The 25,619-nt window shown below is 49.6% G+C and overlaps 1 protein-coding gene across 2 annotated transcripts in view; it reads left to right on the top strand.

The window, feature by feature from the left end:
• LOC140408291 (protein TBATA-like) overlaps nucleotides 1-25,619 on the top strand; it is a 111,560-nt gene that overhangs the window by 17,566 nt on the left and 68,375 nt on the right. For both annotated transcript variants that reach the window (XM_072495282.1, XM_072495281.1), the window contains exons 3-4: nucleotides 13,531-13,622; nucleotides 24,521-24,730. In XM_072495282.1, the coding sequence (XP_072351383.1) occupies nucleotides 13,531-13,622; nucleotides 24,521-24,730 (302 nt within the window). The remainder of the gene's footprint in view (nucleotides 1-13,530; nucleotides 13,623-24,520; nucleotides 24,731-25,619) is intronic.

The raw sequence follows: 25,619 nt of genomic DNA, 5'->3' as shown, positions 1-25,619 counted from the left end.
TTTCTGAGAGTGGTTTTTAGGGTCCGATTCATGCGTTCCACGATACCACTTGACTGTGGGTGGTACGCAATGTGGAATTTTTGGGTAATGCCAAATATCGTGAGGACGTTCTGCATGACCCGTCCCGTAAAGTGAGAGCCTTAGTCCGATTCAATACTGCGGGGGAGTCCCCATCTTGTAAAGATGTGGTGGGTTAGGATCTTGGCTGTGGTTTTCGCGGTGTTGGTGCGGGCTGGAAAATTCTTCCACCCACTTTGTAAAAGTGTCTATGACCACCAGAACATATTTATAGCCATTCCTGCAAGGGGGCAATGGACCTATAAAATCAATCTGGAGGTTAGTCCAGGGGCCGTTAACGGGTCGGGTGTGGCTGAGTTGGGCCTATTTGGCGTATCTATCGGGGTTGTTCTGCGCGCATATAAGGCAATTCTCAATGTAATGGCTTACATCTTCCTTGAGATTTGGCCACCAACAAAGCTGTTTGAGGTGGGCTGTGGTGGGATCGATTCCCTGGTGTCCATGACCATCATGGAATAAACAGATTAATTGGTTCCTATCCTGCTCAGGAACTACATAAAGGGTGTCCTTTAACACCACACCGTCATGTGTGGTCAGTGTATTTCTGAACCTCTCGTAGGAGGCTGGAAACTTCCCTTTCACGATCTCAGTGAGAGCGCTATCCTGCTTCTGGGCCTCTACTAGATCCTCGATCCTAGTCTGCGTGACCTGAACTGCACTCACTGGCGCACTCACTGGGGCGCTTTCGGGGGGCTTCCAAAAATACCCATGCCTGGATCCTGCTTTTGCCAGCGCGTCGGCTTTTACATTTCCAGGGTGTGGTGTTGGGTGTTCTAACACACAGAAGAGCCAACACAGTTGCATATGGTACAACGCTTGTTTATTTAAACTCACTATTTACAACTTGGTCTTTGCACTCTGCACGTGGGGGGCTCCCTGCTTGTGGTGTTTCAACAGCTCTTTCATGCTTCCTTCTCCCCAGACCTACTGACCTCCAGGTGTCGTGCTCGTGCTTTTTATGTGGTTGGTGTTCTTGTCTGTGATTGGTTGTGGTGTTGTGTACTCTGATTTGCCTGTTAGTGTGTCCATCATGATGTGTGTGTTTGAATATCATGACATCCCCCCTTTTTACAAAGATATGTGCCTACGTGGTAATAAATATGATCGTGACGTGAGTGCATCTAAGAGTGTGTGTGTGTCGTGTGCAGCATGTGTCTATGACGGAACTATGTACATGGGGCGATGTCGAGTGCGTCACATGAATCCAGTTGTACCATAACATAACAGAAATGCGAACGAGAGAAGAAGAAAAAAAATTTTGAACAGTTGTCCAGTCAGACGACATCTGGAACGATAAACAACAACAGGTTATCATGTAAAATTGTCCAACTTATTAAACATATGAACTGTATTATAAGTCCATTCTAATGGGTTTGCGACGAATTCGGGTTGACCGCCTTAAGGGTGGATCAAGAACCACCGGCTGCTGTGCAGGCATGGCCATGGGTGGCGATGGAAAGGGCGTGATGTGCGGCAGCTCCACAAAGTCATCCTCGGAAGCCTGTTGAGGATCTGGCGTGTTGTGTGGCTGTGAACGTGGAAGTCGGCGAAGGGCGCGCCGATTGCGGCGACGCACGGAACCATCCGGCATGCGAACCAGGAACGAGCGGGGAGCCACTTGTCGGAGGACTTCGGCCGGTGCTGACCAGCCACCATACGGTTGATGGACGCGTACTTTGTCTCCGGAGGACAGGGGGGGCAGGTCCGTCGCTCGTGTGTCGTACCGACCTTTCTGGCGATCACGCTGCAGTTGCATGTCCCGAAGAACCGCCTCATGGTCTGTTGTCGGTGCCAGGACGGAAGGTACCGTCGTCCTGAGGGAGCGACCCATTAGTAGCTGCGCTGGCGAGAGGCCCGTGGATAACGGGGCCGATCGATAGGCCAGCAAGGCAAGGTTAAAGTCCGATCCGGCATCAGCCGCCTTGCACAGGAGCCGCTTTGCGATGTGGACACCCTTTTCAGCCTTCCCGTTCGATTGTGGATGCAGAGGGCTGGATGTCACATGAGTGAAACCATATGCTGCGGCAAAGGACGACCATTCACGGCTGGCAAAACAAGGTCCATTGTCTGACATGACAGTCCTTGGAATGCCATGGCGAGCAAACGTTTCCTTGCAGGCCCCAATGACTGCGGACGACGTCAGATCATGGAGAGGCATGACTTCCGGGTAGTTTGAGAAGTAGTCTATAATAACAATGTAATCTCTGCCGAGCGCGTGAAATAGGTCAACACCCACCTTCGCCCAGGGGGACGTCACCATCTCGTGTGGTAGAAGTGTTTCCGGAGGTTGCGCCGGCTGAAACCTCTGACAGGTTGTGCAGTTGAGCACCATGTTGGCTATGTCTTCATTAATACCCGGCCAATATACCGCCGCCCGGGCCCTTCGTCTGCATTTTTCGACACCCAAGTGGCCTTCGTGTAGTTGACGAAGAATCATCTGGCGCACACTGTGTGGAATGACGATCCTATGCGATTTCATAAGGACCCCGTCTATATTGGTGAGATCATCTCGCACATTATAAAACTGGGGGCACTGCCCTTTTAGCCACCCTTCCGTCATGTGGCGCATCACTCGCTGCAGCAGAGGGTCAGTCGCCGTCTCTGCGCGTATGTGGGCCAGACAAGGATCATCAGCTGGCATATTTGCTGCTGTCAGAGTCACGTGTGCCTCAATTTGACGCACGAACCCCTCCGCATCTGGTGGTGTGCTCACTGCTCGGGAAAGAGTGTCCGCCACTATGAGTTCCTTCCCCGGAGTGTAGATCAGTTCAAAATCGTACCTCCTGAGTTTGAGTAAGATGCGCTGGAGGCGAGGAGTCATGTCGTTCAGGTCTTTGTTAATGATGTTGACCAGGGGGCGGTGGTCAGTTTCGACCGTGAATCGTGGCAGGCCATACACATAGTCGTGGAACTTGTCCAGTCCAGTTAACAAGCCCAGGCATTCTTTTTCGATTTGCGCGTAGCGCTGTTCGGTAGGGGTCATGGCTCGTGAGGCATACGCAACCGGGGCCCATGATGACGTGCTGTCTTTTTGCAGGAGTACCGCTCCAATACCAGATTGGCTGGCGTCTGTTGAGATCTTTGTAGGGCGAGTCGCGTCAAAGAAGGCCAGCACTGGTGCCGTGACCAGTTTGTGCTTGAGCTCCTCCCATTCCTGCTGATGCGACTGGTGCCAGTTGAATTCCGTCGATTTTTTTACGAGATGGCGCATGTTTGTTGTATGAGAAGCCAGGTTGGGAATGAACTTCCCAAGGAAGTTGACCATGCCCAGGAATCTTAAGACAGCCTTCTTGTCAGCCGGTCGTGGCATGGCTGTGATGGCGCTAACCTTGTCTGCATCGGGACGGACCCCGGACCTTGAGATGTGGTCCCCGAGGAATTTCAGCTCCGTCTGGCCGAAAGCACACTTCGCACGGTTGAGACGCAGGCCATTTTGCCGTATGCGGGTGAAGACACGTCGAAGACGATGCATGTGTTCCTGCGGAGTGGTGGACCAAATGATGATATCGTCCACATATACACGTACCCCTTCGATGCCTTCCATCATCTGCTCCATAATGCGGTGGAATACTTCAGATGCCGAAATGATGCCGAATGGCATCCGGTTGTAGCAGAATCTGCCAAAAGGGGTGTTGAATGTGCATAGTCTTCGGCTGGCCGGGTCCAGTTGGATCTGCCAGAATCCTTTGGACGCATCCAATTTAGTGAATATGTTGGCTCGCGCCATCTCGCTGGTGAGGTCTTCTCGTTTCGGGATGGGATAGTGTTCCCGCATGATGTTGTTGTTCAGATCTTTTGGATCTATACATATACGGAGCTCGCCAGAGGGCTTCTTTACACAGACCATGGAGCTGACCCATGGCGTGGGCTCCGTGACCTTGGATAGGACCCCTTGGTCCTGAAGAATCTGCAGTTGTGCCTTGAGGCGGTCTTTGAGAGGCGCAGGAACCCTGCGAGGTGCGTGAACGACAGGGATGGCGTCCGGTCTGAGTCGAATCTTGTACGTGTGTGGCAATGTCCCCATGCCTTCAAAAACCTCCTGGTTGTGAGCGAGGAGGGAATGGAGATTCGCGTGGAACTCAGCATCCGGGAAGTCGGATATCTCATCTGGAGAGAGAGACATGATGCGCTGTACCAGGTGAAGGACCTTACACGCTTGTGCGCCCAGTAACGAGTCCTTTGATGAGCCCACAACTTCGAAGGGGAGTGTGGCCGTGTACCTCTTGTGAGTCACCTGTAGCTGGCAAGATCCTACGGACGGGATAACGTTCCCGTTATAGTCAACCATCTTAAGCCGGGATGGTGTGATGAGTGGTTTGACCTTCATGGCCTGGACTGCAGAGTAAGCAATCAGGTTGGCGGATGCGCCGGTGTCCAGACGGAAGGCGACGCGCGATCGGTTGACCGTCAGGGTGGCACACCACTCATCGTCTGGATTGATGGCATTGACCTTGTTGACATCAATGACGGCAACTCTGAAGTCATCCTGGTCATCTGCATCACTTAACTGGAAGTCTTGATGCGTGGGCTGGACGGTCCTGACTCGTGTGCGAGGTTGTCGAGGATGCGCCGGATCCATGGGTTGAGCCGCACGACAGCGGGCTGCGTAGTGGCCTATCATGGCACATCTGTTGCACTGTTGGTATTTTGCAGGACATTGCCCTTTTAAGTGTAGACCTCCACACTTGCTGCACGTCATGACGTCACGGCGTTCGTTGCGCCACTGCGCATGCGCAGTGCGATCTTGCGGTGGGCGCGCCTGCGCAGTGCGTCCCTCGTTGTGGCCGTTATTCTTGGCGCGCACCTGCGCGGGAGACCGCGAAAAGCGCGGGAAGCGGCCGCTGTCGTCCGGGCCGTGGGGCGGGAAGAAATCGACGGCCTGGATGCGTTCAACGTCGTGGGTGGCCTGGCTTGCCGATTCGACGGCTGGGGACCCCCTCCGTGCCAACTCGGACGCCTGAAATCGGGCAAAACGGCAGGCAGCATTCTCATGGAGGACACAGGCTTCCACAGCAGACGCTAAGGTGAGGCTCTTTATTTTAAGAAGCTGCTGGCGTAGGCCACTGGAGGCAACGCCAAAAACAATCTGGTCCCTGATCATGGACTCTGTGGTGGTGCCGTAACCGCAGGACTGCGCCAGAATCCGGAGGTGCGTCAAAAAGGGTTGAAAAAGCTCCTCCTTACCTTGCAGGCGTTGCTGAAAGATGTATCTTTCGAAAGTTTCGTTTACTTCAGTTTGAAAGTGCTGGTCCATTTTGAGGATGACCGTGTCATATTTGGCCTGGTTTTCGCCTTCCTCGAACACCAGTGAATTAAAGACATCATTTGGGTGGGGGCCTGCGTAGAAGAGGAGCATTGCAATCTTCGAATCATCCGAGACATTCTGTTTTTCGGTGGCACGGATGTACAGGTCAAATCGCTGCCTGTAGAGCTTCCAGTTGGTGCCTAGGTTCCCCGTGACTTGCATCGGCTGCGGTTTGCCGGTGTGGTCCATGTCCAGAATGGCAGGTTGGTAGGCAGGTATCGATCCACTCCTGTACCATGTGGTGTTGGGTGTTCTAACACACAGAAGAGCCAACACAGTTGCATATGGTACAACGCTTGTTTATTTAAACTCACTATTTACAACTTGGTCTTTGCACTCTGCACGTGGGGGGCTCCCTGCTTGTGGTGTTTCAACAGCTCTTTCATGCTTCCTTCTCCCCAGACCTACTGACCTCCAGGTGTCGTGCTCGTGCTTTTTATGTGGTTGGTGTTCTTGTCTGTGATTGGTTGTGGTGTTGTGTACTCTGATTTGCCTGTTAGTGTGTCCATCATGATGTGTGTGTTTGAATATCATGACACAGGGGGGGAGGAACGATGGTGGCTGCGGACTTTTATAATGCCAAAAGTCCATCCCGGGCTTTTTGTAAAATATGGCTGAGTAATGGGGCTGAGGGGAGGGGTTTCCCATCCGCGGAAACAAATCCTCTTGTTTCCCACAGGGGCAGAAATTCTGTGAGGCTGTTGCAGACATATAGGCTGTCTGAGTATATGTCTGCTGGGCTGGGGAAGGAATCTGGGTGCTCTACAATGTACGCGATGGCCGCGAGCTCTGCTGCCTGCGCGCCTAAGTGTCCGGGGAGTTTTAATGCTATCTCCTCGAGGGCGCGTCCCTGCGCGTCCTCCACATAAATCCCACAACCTGTTATGCGTTGCCCATCTAAGACTGTGGACGATCCATCCACATAGATCCTACTGGGATCACATGTGTCCGGGTGAGGGGGGGCTCTGAGATGGAGTACCTATTTTCCTAGGGGGTGTTTTAGCTATAAAGGGGCCTGTATTATGGTGTGCAGTGATGATCTCACATTCATGGGGGGTTCCGGGGTACTGTAAATTGTCCGCTAAGTATGTGTGGGTCTTTGTCCGTTTGACTGTGATGTCCCGTCCTTGCAAGAGAAGGGTCCACCTAGCTGCGCGGATTTGGCTGACGGTACCGTCCTTAAGTCGTCCGTCCAGTAAAAGTTGGGTGGGGGTGTGCTCGGTCAAAATGGTGATGGGGTTCAGTCCGGTAATGTATGAAAAGTACTGGACTGCCCAGAAAACTGCGAGCAGGTGCCTCTCACAGGCTGAGAATCCCTGCTCCACAGCATCTAAAATTCGGGAGGCATAAGCCACGGGTCTTAACTGGTCGTGCCGTTCCTGCAGGAGCACGGCTGAAAGGGTGCGGTCTGTGGTCGCTACCTCTATGGCGTAAGGGGAAAGCGGGTCTGGAACTTGTAGTGCGGGGGCGGCTATGAGCGCCTGTTTTAATGATTCCACAGCATCCGCATGCTGCGGAAGACACTCCCAGGGGGCTCCTTTCTTTAGGAGGTCTGAGAGGGGCGCTGCCTTGCTGGCGAAACCGTCGATGTGGTTTCGGCAGTAGCCAACCAGTCCTAAAAACGACCAGAGGGCTGAAGCGTTTTGGGGAAGGGGCAATTTAGCGATCGAGTCAATTCTTTTATGCTCGATCTCGCGTTTGCCGTGTGTGATAATTGTGCCCAAATATACCACTTTTTCTTCCAAAATCTGGGCCTTTTTGGGGTTTACTTTACAGCCAATGGAATGTAGTAATTCCAGGAGTTCGGACAGAAGCTCAATGTGCTCTTCCTTTGTGTCTGTCTGCAGTAGTAGGTCGTCTACATACTGTACCAGACATTCGGGGCGAGAAGATTTTGCTAGTCCATTTGCCAGCTGTCGGTGGAAAATGGAGGGGGAGTTGTGGAAGTCTTGTGGCAGGCATGTCCACGTGTACTGCTGCACTTTGAAAGTGAAGGCAAATTTGTACTGGCACGCCTTTGCCAATGGAATGGACCAGAATCCGTTACTGACGTCCACAACCGTGAAATATCGGGAATTGAGTCCCTGTTTGAGCATGGTCTCGGGACTTGTTGCTACGGTGGGGGCTGCTGCGGGGGTGACTTTATTGAGTTCCCGATAATCAATGGTCAAGCGCCATGATCCGTCGGGCTTTCTCACTGGCCAAATCGGGGCATTATTAGTAGAGGCTACCGGTCTTAGTACGCCCTGCTCTAATAAGCTCTCTATAACTTTTAGGATTTCTCCCTCTGCTTCTAGGGGGAATCCGTACTGTTTTTGGGGTCTAGGGTCCAGTCCTGTTACTTGTACGGAGCCAGTCATCCGTCCACAGTCGTGCTTGTGGGTCGCGAATGCTGCCCTGTTCTTTTGCAGGACTGCCCTAACCTGCCTGTCCGTGCTGAGTGTGGTGGGGGTTGAACCAAAACTCGCCCACTGCGCTAATTTTGTTCATATAGTCCCCTATGTTGAGCGTTGCGGGGGCTCTAGCGGATTTCGCCATCTTCCAGACACACTGGTTGACTGGATCGAAGGATAGGTGGTGGGAATTCATAAAGTCAATTCCCAGAATGTGTTCTGCTGTGTGGGGCAGGTCTACTAAAACTATGGGGTGTTTTGTGGTTATGTTTCCTATTTGAATGGGTACAGGGGCCGTGATGTGTCCCTGCTGTGAGTGGCCTGTAAAGCCGCTGAGGGTGATAGTGGCTGTAGTGGGCCACGTGTCCTGAAAAAGGCTGGAGGAATTTATGGTGGTGCAGGACCCTCCTGTGTCCCAAAGAAACTCGATCGGCTGTCCCCGAATTTTCGCTGCGACTACGGGTCGTCCTGACCCATCCCAAAGGGTATCGCAGACCCAACTGGGGGAGCCTGTACACCGTCAGTCCGTTCCGGTCAAGTCCATCTGATCCGAACGGGCGCTAACGCTATGGATGGGCTCTGTCTTTTTCTTACTCAGAGTGCCTGTCTGTTGGGCTCTCGGTGGCTTTTTGGGGCCATTGCACTCTTTCGCGAAATGTCCCAACTGTCCGCAATTGTAACATTCTTGCGGGTTTGTTGGGGGGCTGTTCTTTCCCTCATTTACCCAGGCGGGGTTGTGAGGTGTGGCTTTTACTGCCTGCATGTCTGTGGCGGCTTGCTTTTCCTCTGTGGTTTTAGCGGCGGGTCGATTGTGAACAGACTGCTCCCAAACGCGGGACAATCTTTTAACCACCCACTTCTCGTTATGAGCCTCCTCCGAGGGATCATAACTATTGCAGGCATTCTGTCCTGCCTCTGTGGCATGGGAGATAAGGGTGCGGGACCATTTGGCCATATTGTCTGGGGACAAATGGGCACGGTCTACGTCTCCAAAAACGGCTTCGAAGTGAATCCACAGGCGTCCTGCAAACGCTGTGGGGTGCTCAGACCTCTTCTGCCTACACTTATTTAGGCCATCTACGGGGTCACCCCGGTTATACCCGATCGCATCTAGGATCGCGGTATGTACTTCTGCAAGGGTGCCTCCTCCTACGTTCTGTGGGTCGGGAAGGGCTGCTGCTACCGATGGATCTAAACTTAGAACCATGAGCTTTACATGCTCTCTCTCATCCAGGCCCTACATGGTCGCCTGATGTTTGACGGTGGCAAAGAAATGGTGTGGGTCTGAAGCGGGGAGGAACGGTGTGATTTTTGCACACGCGTCCCGTAATTGGGTCACTGTGAGGGGGGTGGAATATAGGAATTCCGCCTCGTCTGCTGTGGCTGTGCGGTGGGTTGTTAAAGGGTTCATGGGAGCCTGAACTACCTGCTGTGTGGGGGGTGGGGGTACTTTTCTCCTTTGCGGCTTTCCCTGCGCACATGTTCCCTGAACATATCTCTGCGCTGTTTCCTGTAATTCTTCCCAATCAGGGCCGTCTTCCTGGTCTAAACTTTCCCCAAAGGTTTCTTGGAATCCCTTTTGGACAGAAAGCAGTGATTGCAGGTCTGCAATTTGCTTTCGGCACTTCGCATGGTCTATGGTGCTCTGCCTTTGTTCCGTGGTTGCAGCGTGGAGCGCTCTCAAGGCTGCCTTGAGATCACTACATTGCTTCTGTAGCGTCTCCACCTGCTTCTCTGTCTCTTTCTTTACGAGGACTGCACGCTGCGTGTCCTGATAAGCCTTTTCGTACTGGGACTGGAAACTACTCAAATGCGCCAGACAAGACTGGTGACCCCGTTTGGCGTTAGCCACCTCTTCGTCCTCTGCCACTAATTTCCGCCTTAATTCCAGATTCTCTTTCTCCACCTCGCATACATCGACTTTACTCATACGATGTATGCCCTCTACTTCTTTGCGGAGCGTCCTGACGACCTCCTCTGTGCTTCGCAATTGTGCCAGATAGGACACAATTGCCATCGGCTTGCGAGCTTTTGTTAAGTTTTTTTAATGAATCTCACTCATGTTCTCCCACCAAGTATGCCCTATACTTCCGGGACCTGAGTCGTCATTATTACAGAAATCATTCCAGATGGGCCATCCTTTGCCCTTGAGGTATTTCCGAATTTCCTCTTCCCAAATGGGGCACTGTCCCACTCTACTGCTGCTGGTTGCTGCGACCGCAAATTCCTCAGGGTTCATGAGGCGTTGCATTGCTTGCATGGCCATCTCTCCTATCTGCTTGCTTCGGTTAAATTTGGAACAGGGGGCTAAGGTGGTGTCGTAGATGCGGGTATAGCTTGCGCTAATTTCCGAAAATACAGACTTCCGACAGTTTTGACGCAACAAAAATCTATCAGTTTCACCTTATAGCCCTGTTAGTTTTGCATGCATACACACACTTCCGAATTATGAATAATTAATCAGAACAGCTTGAACACTTGTGGTTTTTTTTTTGTTTCCAATTCGACTTCTAATTCAAAATTTCTTGGGTTCTCCCGGAGTGGTTTTCCACTTCTAGATTGGGTCCCACCAGAGTCGCCAAAATGTTGCTCTTATTAGCCTTAGTTTTATTAGCTCTAATTCTGTCACCTTTGCTCATGAGTCGCCAGGTATCTTTCTGATACCGCCATGTGGTTCAAGCTCAAGTAATGATTAATAATGCAGCACACCGCTTAGTAAATGTTAAATCAACGATCATTTATTATATACAGCAACAAATACTTATACAATACAATAATCCTACTTCTAGACTATTACCTACCACTAAAGGCCAATACTTAAATTTGGTGATGGCCCACCAGGTCAGGGATACGAATGGTCTATCGAATTGGGTCTGGCCTGCGGGATTCAAAAAGGCTGGTACGGGTTGATAGTCTGGAACACCTATCTGGTAGCGATCGCCGGAGTAAGACTTACTTGGTTCTTTGTCGAAGGGTCTCTTGAAGGTTGCGAGTAGGAGAAGAAGGGTCGATCTGAACTTGGCCCCTATTTTTATAGTCCCTAGGGGCTTCCTGCCTCTCAGGGCGGACCTTGACCCTGGTCCCAAGTGATTGGACTTGGTCCCAATCACTGGGTTCGATATGCTCCAATAATGGGGCGATTCCTTGATCGGGGGGTGGTCGTCCACCTTTCTTTGTCTCAGCCACTGCTGGCGCCGAAAGGTCTGGATCGGCTTTCAATTGCTAATTTGTAGCAATTGTTCCCGGGGATCGCCGATTAAAATGCAGGTGGCTGGGTTGATGTGCTGCTAATGGTCGCAGGTATCGGTCTGGGCCGACTTCCCCAGAGCCGAATACGCTGTTCTGTCTGCAGCTGTCCGTTTTGTGTCCTGTTGGCTGATTTTCCCATCAGCCTCTTTAGTTCGCCATTTTAGATCGGTGTTTGACCAAATACTCGGGAATCAGCCATTTTAGGTGGCTACAAAATGCAACTTGTTGGTGTTGAGGGAACGCAATCTTGAAATTTCCCAATGATGCAGAAGTGAAAGTTTGACAAATTTTTCAGAGTTGAGGCCCTCTACCTAGAACTATGAACTCCCGCAGCACATTCTACATGAACTTCTGAGTTCAGGGTGACATTACTTTTAAAATTACAAAATGTTTAATGAATCTGTGATTGGAATTGGCATGGGGTGCAGATGGGTCTGGTGCCCGGGCGCGGTGTGTCATTGGTGCCTCTGGCGTGGCTGGAGTTGAGGGAGATGTATATTGGTGCGCGCCCGAACATGCCGCGAAAATCTACAGTAGCACAGTGGCTAGCACTGTTGCTTCACAGCGCCAGGGTCCCAGGTTCGATTCCCGGCTTGGGTCACTGTCTGTGCGGAGTCTGCACGTTCTCCCCGTGTCAGCGTGGGTTTCCTCCGGGTGCTCCGGTTTCCTCCCACAAGTCCCAAAAGACGTGTTGTTAGGTGAATTGGACATTCTGAATTCTCCCTCAGTGTACCCGAACAGGCGCCGGAGTGTGGCGACTAGGGGCTTTTCACAGTAACTTCATTGCAGGGTTAATGTAAGCCTAATTGTGACACTAAAGATTATTATTATCCTGAGCTCTTGTGGTAATTACGAGCAATCGCCACGGTGGGCAGGTGCGCACTCTTTTACCATCTTTTCATGGCCTTATCCTCTTTCTCCCTCCTTCTCTGGTGGGGCTTCTAGAGGTATTGAGTTATGTCGAATGATTGTACTGACCCAGTTGCACTGCTGTTCCCCTGTCCCCCTCTGTATTCATGTTTGTTGAACCATTACATTTTCACGTGGCGTTGCATAATTCCTGTGGCTTTGTTGGGTGATTTGTAAAACCGCAATGAATATGAATTTTTTAAGTTCCCGAATTTCATCATCCACAGTGGGCGAAATTCTCCGTTTGAGAGACTGTTGTTCTCCCACCGGAGCTGAATTGCACCTGGAATTGCAATCAGGAAGTGATTTCCAATCCGTCACCAGGCAAACTTATGCATGGAGTGCATTGCGAGGGATTCCCGTGGGAATCCTGCTATCGGGCCGCCATTTTGGGCGGCCGGCCCGATAACGAGGTCCCGTGGCTGACCCCCCCCCCCTCATAACGCAGTTCAGCCCCCCCCTCTGGGATGATCCTGGCCCCTCTTTTTCTACCCCAGTACAGGGTGACCCACCCCGCAACCTTCTCCAACACAGAGACCCACCAAATAAAGAGATCTCCAGAGGATAAAATAAAGAGATCTCTAGGGACCACCACAGAGTCCGCCTAAATAGGGAGACCCCCACGGAACCCCCGGAAAAAGGAGACCCTTGCCTGGAAGCTAGAGAGCAGTCCTGACAGGAGCAGTGAAAAAAGTCACTGCTTTAACACTCACCTGGGCAATACACCTGCTGGCTCAGACACAGGAAGCAGCACCTGTCAATCCCGGGAAAGAGAAAACCAGTCAGCTGGGTTTGAACCCCCTCAGATCTTTGATCTGCAAGCTATTCATTCATTTCTTTTTGATATTGTTTTAACAAGGCTGTGATTGACAGCTTCCAAACACCCCAGCTGTCAACATTGTCCCATTCATCTTCCTTCATGGTTGTGTAACTCTTTAAAAAAAATAAATTTAGAGTACCCAATTCATTTTTTCCAATTAAGAGGCAATTTAGCGTGGCCAACCCCCCCTACCCTGCACATCTTTGGGTTGTGGGGCGAAACCCACCCAAACATGGGGAGAATGTGCAAACTCCACACGGAGAGTGACCCAGAGCCAGGATCGAACCTGGGACCTCAGCGCCATGAGGCAGCAGGGTTAACCCACTGCGCCACCGTGCTGCCCGTGGTTGTGTAACTCTGAAGTGCTCTAACCGCAATGCTTATAAATGTAAAGCTTTGATTGACAGCTCCTGGACCACTTCAAATGGAATTAAGTGCTTTCCAATCACCTCCCTTCACGGTTGAGTGATTTTGATGTGGTCAGCTAGAAATTGAATCCTTGCGTTGGCACTGGGCACGAACCTTGATCCTGACGCCAGCGGGGGGCTGGAGCATCGGAAACGGATCGGCGCCCGGCGGGATTCTCCGCCTGACCAGTAACTCCGCTACCGGTGGAGCGAGGCAGAGAATTTTGTCCAGTATCTTCCTTGCATGGTGATTTGTAATAAAGATTATTTTTCCATTAGTTCTGAAAATGCATCTAGAAATGACTAATTGGTGGCACAAGACCGACCAGGGCAAACACCTTTAACTTTCCTCTGCAATTCTATGTCTAGATCTGGAAATGGCAACACCTGCAAGATTCCTGCTGACCAGTTCTTCTACAGCCGGAACAACCCTCATCCGAAAAGGGTGTACCACATTCAAGGTAACCTTGCACGTAGACACCAGATTTCATAGAAGTGTTCAAAATTGTCAAATGTTTTCAAGAGACTACAGAGGGGGAAACTTATTTCCATTGACGAGTGGAGGTTTGGTAACCAGAGGACAGAGATTTAAGGTAATCGACAAATGAATCAGAGTGGAGATGGCGGGAATTTCACCAAGTGTGATCTAGAACTCACTGCCTGAAGGGCGGAGGAAGCAAATTCAATCTTAACTTTCAAAAGGGGAACTGGATAGACATAGAACATAGAACATTACAGCGCAATACAGGCCCTTCGGCCCTCGATGTTGCGCCGACCTGTGAAGACTTAGAATCATAGGATAGAATCATAGGATACTTCCAGTGCAGAAGGCACCCATTTGGCCCGTAGCTTCTGCACCGAAAGAGCATCCAACCTAGGCCCCACTCCCCCGCCGTATCCTTGTAACCCTGTAACCCCATTTAACCGTTGAACACCAAAGGGTAATTTAGCATGGCCTAACCATCTAATCTGAACATCTTTGGGCCCTAAAGGGCAATTTAGCATGGCCAATCCACCTAACCTGCACATCAGTGGGAGGAAAGCGGAGCACCCGGAGGAAGCCCACGCAGACACGGGGAGAACGTGCAGACTCCGCACAGTCACCCAAGGTTGGAATTGAACCCAGGACCCTGCTGCAGTGAGGCAGCAGTGCTAACCACTGTGCCGCCCCACGTAGCCTGGAATATTTTCTCACCTTTATCAGAAGAGAGCAGGGCGAGTGGGTTTTGTTTTGTTTTTAAAATCAAAAAGCCAACACAGGAACCATAAGCCAAAGGCCTCTCTCCTCCTGTGCTATATGATTCTACACATTGGATTATTTTAATTCTTAGAGAAGGTTGAGAGGGGATTTGAAGTGTTCAAAATCAGGAGTTGTTTGGCGTGGGAGAACCTGTTCCCGAAGGCCAGCGGAAAGGTTGAGTACCAGAGAACTTGGATTTAAAATTAATGGGAAAAGGACCAGAAGCGAGATAAGACCGTAAGACACGAGCAGAATTAGGCCACTCGGCCCATCGAGTCTGCTCCGTCATTCAATCATGGCTGACTTGTTTCTCATCCCCATTCTCCTGCCTTCTCCCCATAACCCCTGATCCCCTTATTAATCAAGAACCTATCTATCTCTGTCTTAAAGACACTCAGTGAATTGGCCTCCACAGCCTTCTGCGGCAAAGAGTTCCACAGATTCACCACCCTCTGGCTGAAGAAATTCTTTATCTCTGTTTTAAAGGATCGTCCCTTTAGTCTGAGATGGTGTCCTCTGGTTCTAGTTTTTCCTACAAGTGGAAACATCCTCTCCACGTCCACTCTATCCAGGCCTCGCAGTATCCTGTAAGTTTCAATAAGATCCCCCCTTATCCTTCTAAACTCCAACGAGTACAGACCCAGAGTCCTCAACTGTTCCTCATACGACAAGCTCTTCATTCCAGGGATCATTCTTGTGAATCTCCTCTGGACCCTTTCCAAGGCCAGCACATCCTTCCTTAGATACGGGGCCCAAAACTGCTCACAATACTCCAAATGGGGTCAGCCTCAGAAGTACATCCCAGCTCTAGTATTGTCGCTCTCCATGAGGAGAGTTTTCTTTACTGAGTGGTTAGAACCTGGAATACACAGCCTTAAGCAGCACGGTAGCATAGTGGTTAGCACAATTGCTTCACAGCTCCAGGGTCCCAGGTTCGATTCCGGCTTGGGTCACTGTCTGTGCGGAGTCTGCACATCCTCCCCGTGTGTGCGTTGGTTTCCTCCGGGTGCTCCGGTTTCCTCCCACAGTCCAAAGATGTGCAGGTTAGGTGGATTGGCCATGATAAATTGCCCTCAGTGTCCAAAATTGCCCTTTGTGTTGGGTGGGGTTACTGGGTTATGGGGATAGGGTGGAGGTGTTGACCTTGGGTAGGGTGCTCTTTCCAAGAGCCGGTGCGGACTCGATGGGCCGAATGGCCTCCTTCTGCACTGTAAATTCTATGATAATTAAGAGAATGGTGGAGGCAGATTCAATTGTGGATTTCTAAAGGGAATTAGAGCATTATCAGATTAAAAACCGTTTGCAGGTCCAAGGGGAAAAGGTGGGGGATTCATTGTACGAATATACGATACTCTATGTCCTGAGTGTCAGTTAGAAAAGTCCTCCTCGGGCAGCACGGCGGCGCAGTGGGTTAGTGACCATAAAAGGTTAGAAGGGGTTAGTGGGTTACCGGGATAGGGTGGGTGAGGGCTTGGGTGGGTCGGTACGGACTCGATGGGCTGAATGGCCTTCTTCTGCACTGTATGTTCTATGTTCACTGCAGCCTCACGGCGGCGAGGACCCAGATTCAATCCCGGTTCTGGGTCACTGTCCGTGTGGAGTTTGCGCATTCTCCCTGTGTTTGCGTGGGTTTCGTCCCCACAACACAAAGATGTGCAGGGTAGGTGAATTGGACACGCTAAATTGCCCCTCAATTGGAAAAAATGAATTGGATACTCTAAATTTAAAAAAAAAAGAAAGGTCCTACTCTCGGTGTTCATAGAATCCCTCCAGTGCAGAAGGAGGCCATTCGGCCTATCGATTCAGCACTGACCCTTGGAAAGGCACTCTACCCATGTCCAGGCACCGTCCACCCTTCTCTATCCCCATAACCTAACCTGCACATCCCTGGATCCCTAAGGGGCAATTTAGCATGGCCATTCCACCTAGCCCCCACATCATTGGTCGGTGTGAGGAACCAGGAGCAGCAGAAGGAAATCCACGCAGACACGGGGAGACAATACAGACTCCAGGCAGACAGTTCCCCCCCGAGGCTGGAATTCGAACCTGGGCACCTGACGCTGTGAGGCAGCAGTGCTAACAACTGTGCCACCGTGACGCCCTAAGTTAGTTATCTCTTCCCATTCCCGAGAAATTATTTATTATTTATAATGTCAGGACTGATGATGTCGATCATGAATTATAACTAATTTTGTAACCTGTGACTTTAATAAATCAGGTTCGGTCAAGTTCAAGAGAGCATGTTAATGAGCTACGACTACAGTGTTTCTTGGTTCTGTCTTTAATAGAATTGAATGTAACATGGAAGACGTCACTTGACTATGCAAGCCATGCAGGACCTTTAGTATCTGATTGCATTTTAATCAAAACACCCCTCCTTTCATAAGGAACCAAGGACAAATTTGCATGCACTATCATGTTTAACTGTCTGTTACCCAAGTTGCCCAATATACAACGACTGTTCTCACACACGAACAAACTTCCTTATTCTAGTCAGTCTCTGCACTTTAATTGCAAACACAGCCGTTAAATCATGCAGGTCTCTTCATGGTGCACTTGCGTGTTGTTATTGGCTGATGTCCACCTTCCAGAGAGCGTCATTCCCATTGCACTTACTGTCGCTGCGGTAACTTGTTGTGTTCCAATTTCCGTAGTTGGGAACCAGTGGAACGCTCAGACTAATGGCTGTTCCGTACTCTGTGTAACTGGTGAGATCCAATCTTCCTGATTGGCCGCCTGCGTTGAAGGAACACCTTCTCTTGTTGTCCATAGATGCTGCCGTTGCGTTGGTATCTTTGGTCGTTCACATCCACGGTGTACGATCCAGCTGATAACTGCTCTACGCGTGTGCCAAGTTTCCATGCGAGAGAACTTTGAAGGCTTGTACTCTGAATGAGCTCTCCAATGCTCAGCCCTGGCAATGGTTTGGCAGTTTTGTCAAAATGAAATTTGTCTTTCTGCCGTTTGACCTTCATTTTTACTCACGCCTGTTACTAATTCCAACTTCAGTCACCACTTTGCTATTGGAAGAGTCATTTGGGTGCAACACGACAGAATTTTTGGACTGGACTACTTTCCATCCCTTCATTCGGTGTATTTTCTCACTCAATGATTGCCTTGTTTATACACCTGTGCTGGATTTGCTTGATTTCTGAAGGTTCCATTGGCATATCTCACTGCTGCTTCAGCCTTTCCACTAAAATGGGAATAGTGTGGGGATGCTGTGAATTTCCTGATCCTTTATGAATTAGCTGAATTCTTCATTTGTGAACTGCGGGCCATTGTTGCCCATCACAATGTCTGGAATGTGTGCTTTCAGGCATTCTACCATCTCACCAGTAGTCATTAAGATCAGCTGGCCTAACTCCCAGCAGTCAGAATAGTAGCCTACCGTGATTAGATAATCAATCCCTGCCAAAATAAAGAATTCTGCTCCTGGCTTCATCCACGGTCTTTCTGGGATGTCCTGCTGCTCTCTAGTTTGCTACCTCTTTCAGTGATCAATGGCTTAGTATGCTGCAGTATGTTGGAAATCTCTTTTGGCATATTTGGAGATGCCAATCCAGGCTTTAACCTTGCTTCAGCTAAGATGAGTGGTTTTGCTTCCCATCTATCTATGATCTGGAGCTCCAGATCTTCGTTCTTGCTATTGCATTGGGCTCTCAGATGAATTTGTCTTCTCAGAGTGAGTCTTGTGCCATCAGATAGCCTCAGCCTTACTTTTGAGGGCTTCAATTTTGGATCACCATGTTGAGCCACTTTGCCGAGGTCTTTGAAGGTCATGATGTTACATGACACACCAGTGTCTATCGGGCACTTCATATTCATTTGATGCTCCCCTGCATTCATCAGTGTAACAGTCGCAAACTATTTATCACCTGTAGACCTGACAGAGCTAGCCTGTTCAACTGTGTATTGTGATTTATCGGACTCTTTGGCTGACATCTCGCCAGTGGTCATTGTTTTGCTACTTTCTAGCCAAACACTTGCATGACAAGTGATTTGGCTTCTTGCAGTTAAAACATTGCTTTCCCCAAGCTGGACAAGCCTTTAACCTCCCCTTTGTCTGTCATTGTTCTGCTCTTTTGGCCCGGAATGCCTATCACCACAATGCAAAGTCTGGTCTATTCCGCCATGAATATGCTCGAGCTGATGATTCACAACTTTTGCCATTCTGCATATGTCGATTGCTTTCATGAGAGTAACTTTCTCCTCTCTCAGTAGACTTGCTCTCACTGCAGGATTCTCTTAATGCCTAAGACAATCTTATCATTAATGAAATCATCTTTCAGTTACCCAAACCGCAGCATTGTGCAATCTGTGTTGCTCCATAGAACAGAATCATAGGATCATAGAATTTACAGTGCAGAAGGAGGCCATTCGGACCATCAAATCTACACCGGCCCTTGGAAAGAGCATCCTACTGAAGCCCACACCTCCGCCCTATCCCCAGAACGCAGTAACACCACCTGGCCTTTTAAAAAAATTTAGAGTACCCAATTCACTTTATCCAATTAAGGGGCAATTTAGCGCGGTCAATCCACCTACCCTGCACATCTTTGGGTTGTGGGGGCGAAACCCACGTAAACACAGGGAGAATGTGCAAACCCCACACGGACAGTGTCCCTGAACCGGGATCGAACCTGGGACTGCTCCGCAAGCCGTGCTAACCACTGTGCCACTGTGCTGCCCCTAACCCCACCTGACCGAAGGGGAAATTCAGCATTGCCAATCCACCTAATCTTTGGACTGTGGGAGGAAACCGGAACACCCGGAGGAAATCCACGCAGACACGGGGAGAAAGTTGAAACTCCGCACAGACAGTCACCCGAGGCCGGAGATGAACCTGGGACCCTGGAGCTGTGAGGCAGCAGTGCTAACCACTGTGCCACCATGCCACACGTGCAGTCACGCACTAATCAATACTCTTTTTACCTTCACCCAATGTTGAACACATCCCGTTCATAAGTTACATTCACTTCAGGTTCGCCGCGTGCTTTCAAGGCTGTCAGTCAGCAGTCTGTATATTCTGTTCTTCAGAGAGAGTTAGGTGGGATGCAATGTGAAACAGTCTCTCCCCAAGAGTGTTAAATGTGTTGCTTCTTGGATTTGCTCTGGCTTGTTAATTAAATCTGTCACAATCTCGTAGTTTTGCCTTTGCAAGTGGAAAACCTGCCATTTCTGCCACATATGGGGCGGGATTCTCTGTCGGCCGACGCCGGACTTGGGAAACACGATTGGGCGGAGAATTTGGCGCCCCCGAAAATCGAAGGTGGCCCCGGGCGCCCGATGGGGCGCCATGCTCTGCTGCCTCGACAGTGGCGTAAAAGCATTCTACACTGCACACACAGCACACGATGTTGGCATATGAACGGGCCGTCCCGTTATTCTCCGGGGCCTCTGCGGTCCAGGAGGAATTAGTGATGGCGAGGTTCGCTGATGGTTTTAAAAATGGGGAAACAGGCACCGTGGCCGCTGAGGGAGAGGGAGGAGGTAGATCACGTCCCAGAAGCACAAATGTGGGCTGCTGCCATGGCTGGTTTGGGGGGTGGGGGGCACCTGCCAGGGCCTGGGGGGGGGGAGAGTAATGGGGGAGTGACCAGGGGATGGGCCATGGCACCGGGGTGGCCCCCAAGACCGGGCTGTCCAGGAACGGTCTGCCATTGCCACAGCCACCTTGCTTTGCACCCCACTGACCACCCACCGTGGCCTGTGCTTGCGTAGAGTGACACCAGCCATATAGGTGCACCCACCCAACCTCCCTCCCCCCTCAACTCCACCCCACCACCCCCACTGACCTCCCCCCCACCAACAGCCGAGATAGATAGGTTCTTGATTTTAAAAAAAACAAAATGCTTATTGTCACAAGTAAGCTTCAAATGAAGTTACTGTGAAAAGCACCTAGTCGCCACATTCCGGCGCCTGTTCGGGGAGGCTGGTCCGGGAATTGAACCGTGCTGCTGGCCTGCCTTAGTCTGCTTTCAAAGCCATTGATTTAGCCCAGTGTGTTAAACCAGCCCTAGATTAATAACCAGATTAATAAGGGGATCAGGGGTTATGGGGAGAAGGCAGGAGAATGGGGATGAGAAAAATATCAGCCATGATTGAATGGCGGAGCAGACTCGATGGGCCGAGTGGCCTAATTCTGCTTCTATGTCTTATTACCTGAATCCCCCATAATGAACATCCGGGGGGGTTACCATTGATCAGAAACTGAACTGGACTAGCAATTTTAATACTGTGGCTAGCTACAAGGACAGGTCAAAGGCTAGGAATCCTACTGCGAGTAATTCACCTTCTGACCCCCCAAAGCCTGTCCACCATCTGCAAAGCACAAGTCAGGAGTGTAATGGAACACTTGCCTGGATGAATGTAGCTAAAATAACACTCAAGAAGCTCCAGGACAAAGCAACCCTATTGATTACTCCCCCTTCCACAAACATTCAAACCCTCCACCACTAACAAACAGTGGCTGCCATGTGTACCATCTACAAGATGCACTGCAGTTGGGCGGCACGTTAGTGCAGTGGTTAGCACTGCTGCCAACGGTGCTGAGGACCTGGGTTCGATCCCGGCCCCAGATCACTGTCTGTGTGGAGTTAGCATATTCTCACGTGTCTGTGTGGGTTTCACCACCACAACCCAAAGATGAAAAGTATCAGGATAGATAAGTCCCCTGGGCCAGACGGGATGTACCCAAGGTTACTACGGGAAGCCAGGGAGGAGATTGCTGCGCCGTTGCCGATGGTCTTTGCGTCCTCACTCTCCACTGGAGTAGTACCGGATCATTGGAGGGAGGAGAATGTTGTTCCCCTGTTCAAGAAAGGGAGTAGGGAAATCCCTGGGAATTACAGACCAGTCAGTCTTACGTCTGTGGTGAGCAAAATACTGGAAAGGATTCTGAGAAATAGGATTTTAATTTTTTTATTTAAAAAAATAATTAGAGTACCCAATTTATTTTTTCCAATAAAGGGGCAATTTAGCGCGGCCAATTCACCTACCCTGCACATCTTTGGGTTGTGAGGGCGAAACCCACCCAAACACGGGGAGAATGTGCAAGCTCCACACGGACAGTGACCCAGAGCCGGGAACAAACCTGGGACCTCAGCGCCGTGAGGCAGCACGGTAGCATTGTGGATAGCACAATTGCTTCACAGCTCCAGGGTCCCAGGTTCGATTCCGGCTTGGGTCTCTGTCTGTGAGGAGTCTGCACATCCTCCCCTTGTGTGCGTGGGTTTCCTCCGGGCGCTCCGGTTTCCTCCCACAGTCCAAAGATGTGCAGGTTAGGTGGATTGGCCATGATAAATTGCCCTTAGTGTCCAAAATTGCCCTTAGTGCTGGGTGGGGTTACTGGGTTATGGGGATAGGGTGGAGGTGTTGACCTTGGGTAGCGTGCTCTTTCCAAGAGCTGGTGCAGACTCGATGGGCCGAATGGCCTCCTTCTGCACTGTAAATTCTATGCAAATCTATGAGGCAGAAGTGCTAACCACTATGCCACCGTGCTGCCCTAAGAGAGTTAGGATTTATGATTATTTAGAAAAACATAGTTTGATTAAAGATAGTCAGCATGGCTTTGTGAGGGGCAGGTCATGAAATGAAATGAATGAATGAAAATCACTTATTGTCACAAGTAGGCTTCAAATGAAGTTACTGTGAAAAGCCCCGAGTCATCACATTCCGGTGCCTGTTCGGGGAGGCTGGTACGGGAATCGAACCGTGCTGCTGGCCTGCCTTGGTCTGCTTTAAAAGCCAGCGATTTAGCCCAGTGTGCTAAACCAGCCCATCAGCTCATTGAATTCTTTGAGGATATGACGAGACACATTGATGAAGGTTGGGCAGTGGATGTGGTATATCTGGATTTCAGTAAGGCATTTGATAAGATTCTCCATGGTAGGCTCATTCAGCAAGTCAGGGGGCATGGGATACAGAGAAATTTGGCTGTCTGGATACAGAATTGGATGGCCGAAAGAAGACAGCGAGTGGTAGTGGATGGAAAGTATTCCGCCTGGAGGTCGGTGACCAGTGGTGACCCACTGGGATCTGTTCTGGGACCTCTGCTCTTTGTGGTTTTTACAAATGACTTGGATGAGGAAGTGGAAGGGTGGGTTAGTAAGTTTGCCGATGTCACAAAGATTGGTGGAGTTGTAGATAGCGTCGAGGGCTGTTGCAGGTTACAACAGCACATTGACAGGATGCAGAGCTGGGCTGAGAAGTGGCAGATGGAGTTCAACCTAGATAAATGTGAAGTGATTCATTTTGGAAGTCGAATTTGAATGCTGAATACAGGGTTAAAGGCAGGATTCTTGGAAGAGTGGAGGAAGAAAAGGATCTTGGGGTCGATGTACATAGATCCATCAAAGTTGCCACCCAGGTTGACAGGGTTGTTAAGAAGGCGTATGGTGTGTTGGTTTTCATTAATAGGGGGATTGAGTTTAAGAGCCGCGAGGTTTTGCTGCAGCTTTATAAAACCCTAGTTCGACCACACTTGGAATATTGTGTCCAGTTCTGGTCGTCTCATTATAAGAAGGATGTGGATGCTTTGGAGAGGTCACAGAGGAGATTTACCAGGATGCTGCCTGGACTGGAGGGCATGTTTTATGAAGAAAGGTTGAGGGAGCTAGGGCTTTTCTCACTGGAGCGAAGAAGGCAGAGAGGTGACCTGATAGAGGTGTTCAAGGTGATGAGAGGCATGGATAGAGTGGATAGCCAGAGACTTTTCCCCAGGGCGGAAATGGCTGTCATGAGGGGACATAATTTTAAGGTGATTGGAGGAAGGTACAGGGAAGATGTCAGAGGTAGATTCTTTACACCGAGAGTGGTGGGTGTGTTGAATGCACTGCCTGCAGAGGTGGTGGAGTCAGTTATTAGGGACATTTAAGCAACTCTTGGACAGGCACATGGACAGCAGTAAATTGAAGGTGTGTAGGCTAGGTTGATCTTAGATTACGATAAATGGTCGGCACAACATTGTGGGCCGTAGTGCCAGTACTGTAATCTTATTGGAATTTTTATAGAGAGAATCTATGAGAACTGTTGCCGAAAAGAGGTGCTTAGTCCTGAGTTTAACTAAGCAAGACACTCTTTGGGAAATGTTTGTAGAATCACTGTTAACTGTGTAAATGTAATCTGTGTGTTTAAGTTTTCTTTTCTTAAATACATGTTTAAATTTTAAAAATGTAAATCTTTGAAAGTGGTTTAAAATATTTGCTCCTGCCCTCAGCGCAGATATCACTTCATAATAAAAAACAAATTACAAATTGTTGTGATAGCATGTCCAACTTTCCCTTTTGAATTTGGGCCACCCGACAATTATATTGTAACAGTCCAATGGTCTGTTCTGTCTACTGGTCTTCCATAGAGGTTTTTAATCACAATACTCCACCATTATGAAGGGTAGGGCGGGCTGAATGGACCAACTCTATGTCATGATATGCAGACATGCAGATCATGATATACAGACAGGCAGCTAATAAACACAGAGAACAGGACATGACCAATGAGTAGGCAGGACACTCAGGGGTGGTATCTCACTAGAAAAGGCACGAGGCACTCACACTCCGCCTCTTTCCACTGATGAAAATGCTAAATTACCCCTTCGTGTCCAAAAAGGTTAGGAAGGATTATTGTGTTACGAGGATAGGGTGGAAGTGAGTGCTTAAGTGGGTCGATGCAGACTCGATGGGCCGAATGGCCTCCTTCTGCACTGTATGTTCTATGTTCTATGTAATATCTACAGAGTGAGTCAGGGTGTATTTACAGTATCACACCTCCAGCACGTGGCTAAGAGCTAGTCTGGTTCAGTCAGACAGAGTAACCACACTTAGGTTAGCAGAGAGTCAAACTCATAGAGAACTGTGCTAACTGTGCTACTGGTTCAATAAATCAGATTGAACTAACTTCAAGGTCTGAAGTATCTTTTGGTTAAAGCTACATCCAGTTGCAGCCTGTGTTATCCCAGAGTACATAACACAACATGGCACCAGGAGTGGGGTCCCTGAGTACATAACACAACACTCTAGTCTCTCTTCGCGTTACAGTAGGTTCCTCAGCCAGACTATTACAACCACTTAAGATGCAAGTCCGAGATCTACTCAAGTGGCTCCACTGACTGTGTTGCAGGTCTGAACAATCAACTTGTCTGTAAGGTGGATGATTTTGGTGTCTGTCCCAAAGAACCGTCTAAACCAACATCAAAACAAGAGTTCATCAAACCTCCGCGGCCAGTCACTGTGAATATTCCCATAACCACCCCTTATCCAGCACATATCATCACGGGAATACCACAACCCCCATGTAAAGAAGATTCTCAAACTGACATTGGCTTGTTATGTGAGTATTAATGGATATATAGACATGAGTATTTTTTCCCGTTTGATTTAATGAATGGAAAGAATGTTTGGGGATGAACACGGTCTTCAATGTATGGAATGTAGGCAGTAGAACGGCTCTTCCAGTTGACTAATTCAAGGACTCAGAGCACCAGAGTCCAGGCTGGCCATCTATCATAACTTGTCCCAGCTTAAGTCCATGGAATCGTAACATTTTAACACCTGGGGGGAAAGCCTTAGAAAAAGGGACACTACCTTAAAATGAAAGAGAGACCATTCAGGAGAGAAGTTTGCAAAAGTCTCCTCAAGTTTAGGGTAGTGTGGTACAGTGTGGAATTCCTAGTCACAGAAAAGCGGGAGCTCATTTCATATAATGTAAAATCTGAATTTTAAAACTTGGTCCAGGACCAAGCTGAGAGAATGGAGATAGGATATCATTCATTCAGCCATGACTTCTGTAGTGATAATAACCTTTATTAGTGTCACAAGTAGGCTTACACTAACACCGCAGTTAAGTTACTGTGAAAAGACCCCAGTCGCCACATTCCGGCGCCTGTTCGGGTACACAGAGGGAGAATTCAGAATGTCCAGATTACCTAACAGCACGTCTTTTGGGACTTGTGGGAGGAAACCGGAGCACCCGGAGGAAACCCACACACATGGGGAGAACGTGCAGACTCCACACAGACAATGACCCAAGCCGGGAATCGAACCTGGGACTATGGCACTGTGAAGCAACAGTGCTAATCACTGTGCTACCGTGCTGTCATGAATGCCAGAACAGACTCAAGGGGCTGAATGTTCTGATGTTCCTACAAAGAACAAAGAAAATGACAGCATAGGAACAGGCCCTTCGGCCCTCCCAGTATCACCGACCATGCTGCCCGTCT

Source organism: Scyliorhinus torazame, chromosome 3 (assembly GCF_047496885.1).
Source record: "Scyliorhinus torazame isolate Kashiwa2021f chromosome 3, sScyTor2.1, whole genome shotgun sequence".
In the NCBI taxonomy this organism is placed as follows: Eukaryota; Metazoa; Chordata; class Chondrichthyes; order Carcharhiniformes; family Scyliorhinidae; genus Scyliorhinus; species Scyliorhinus torazame.
The sequence above is the reverse complement of the archived record's forward strand: the minus strand, read 5'-3'. Positions and strand labels throughout refer to the sequence as shown.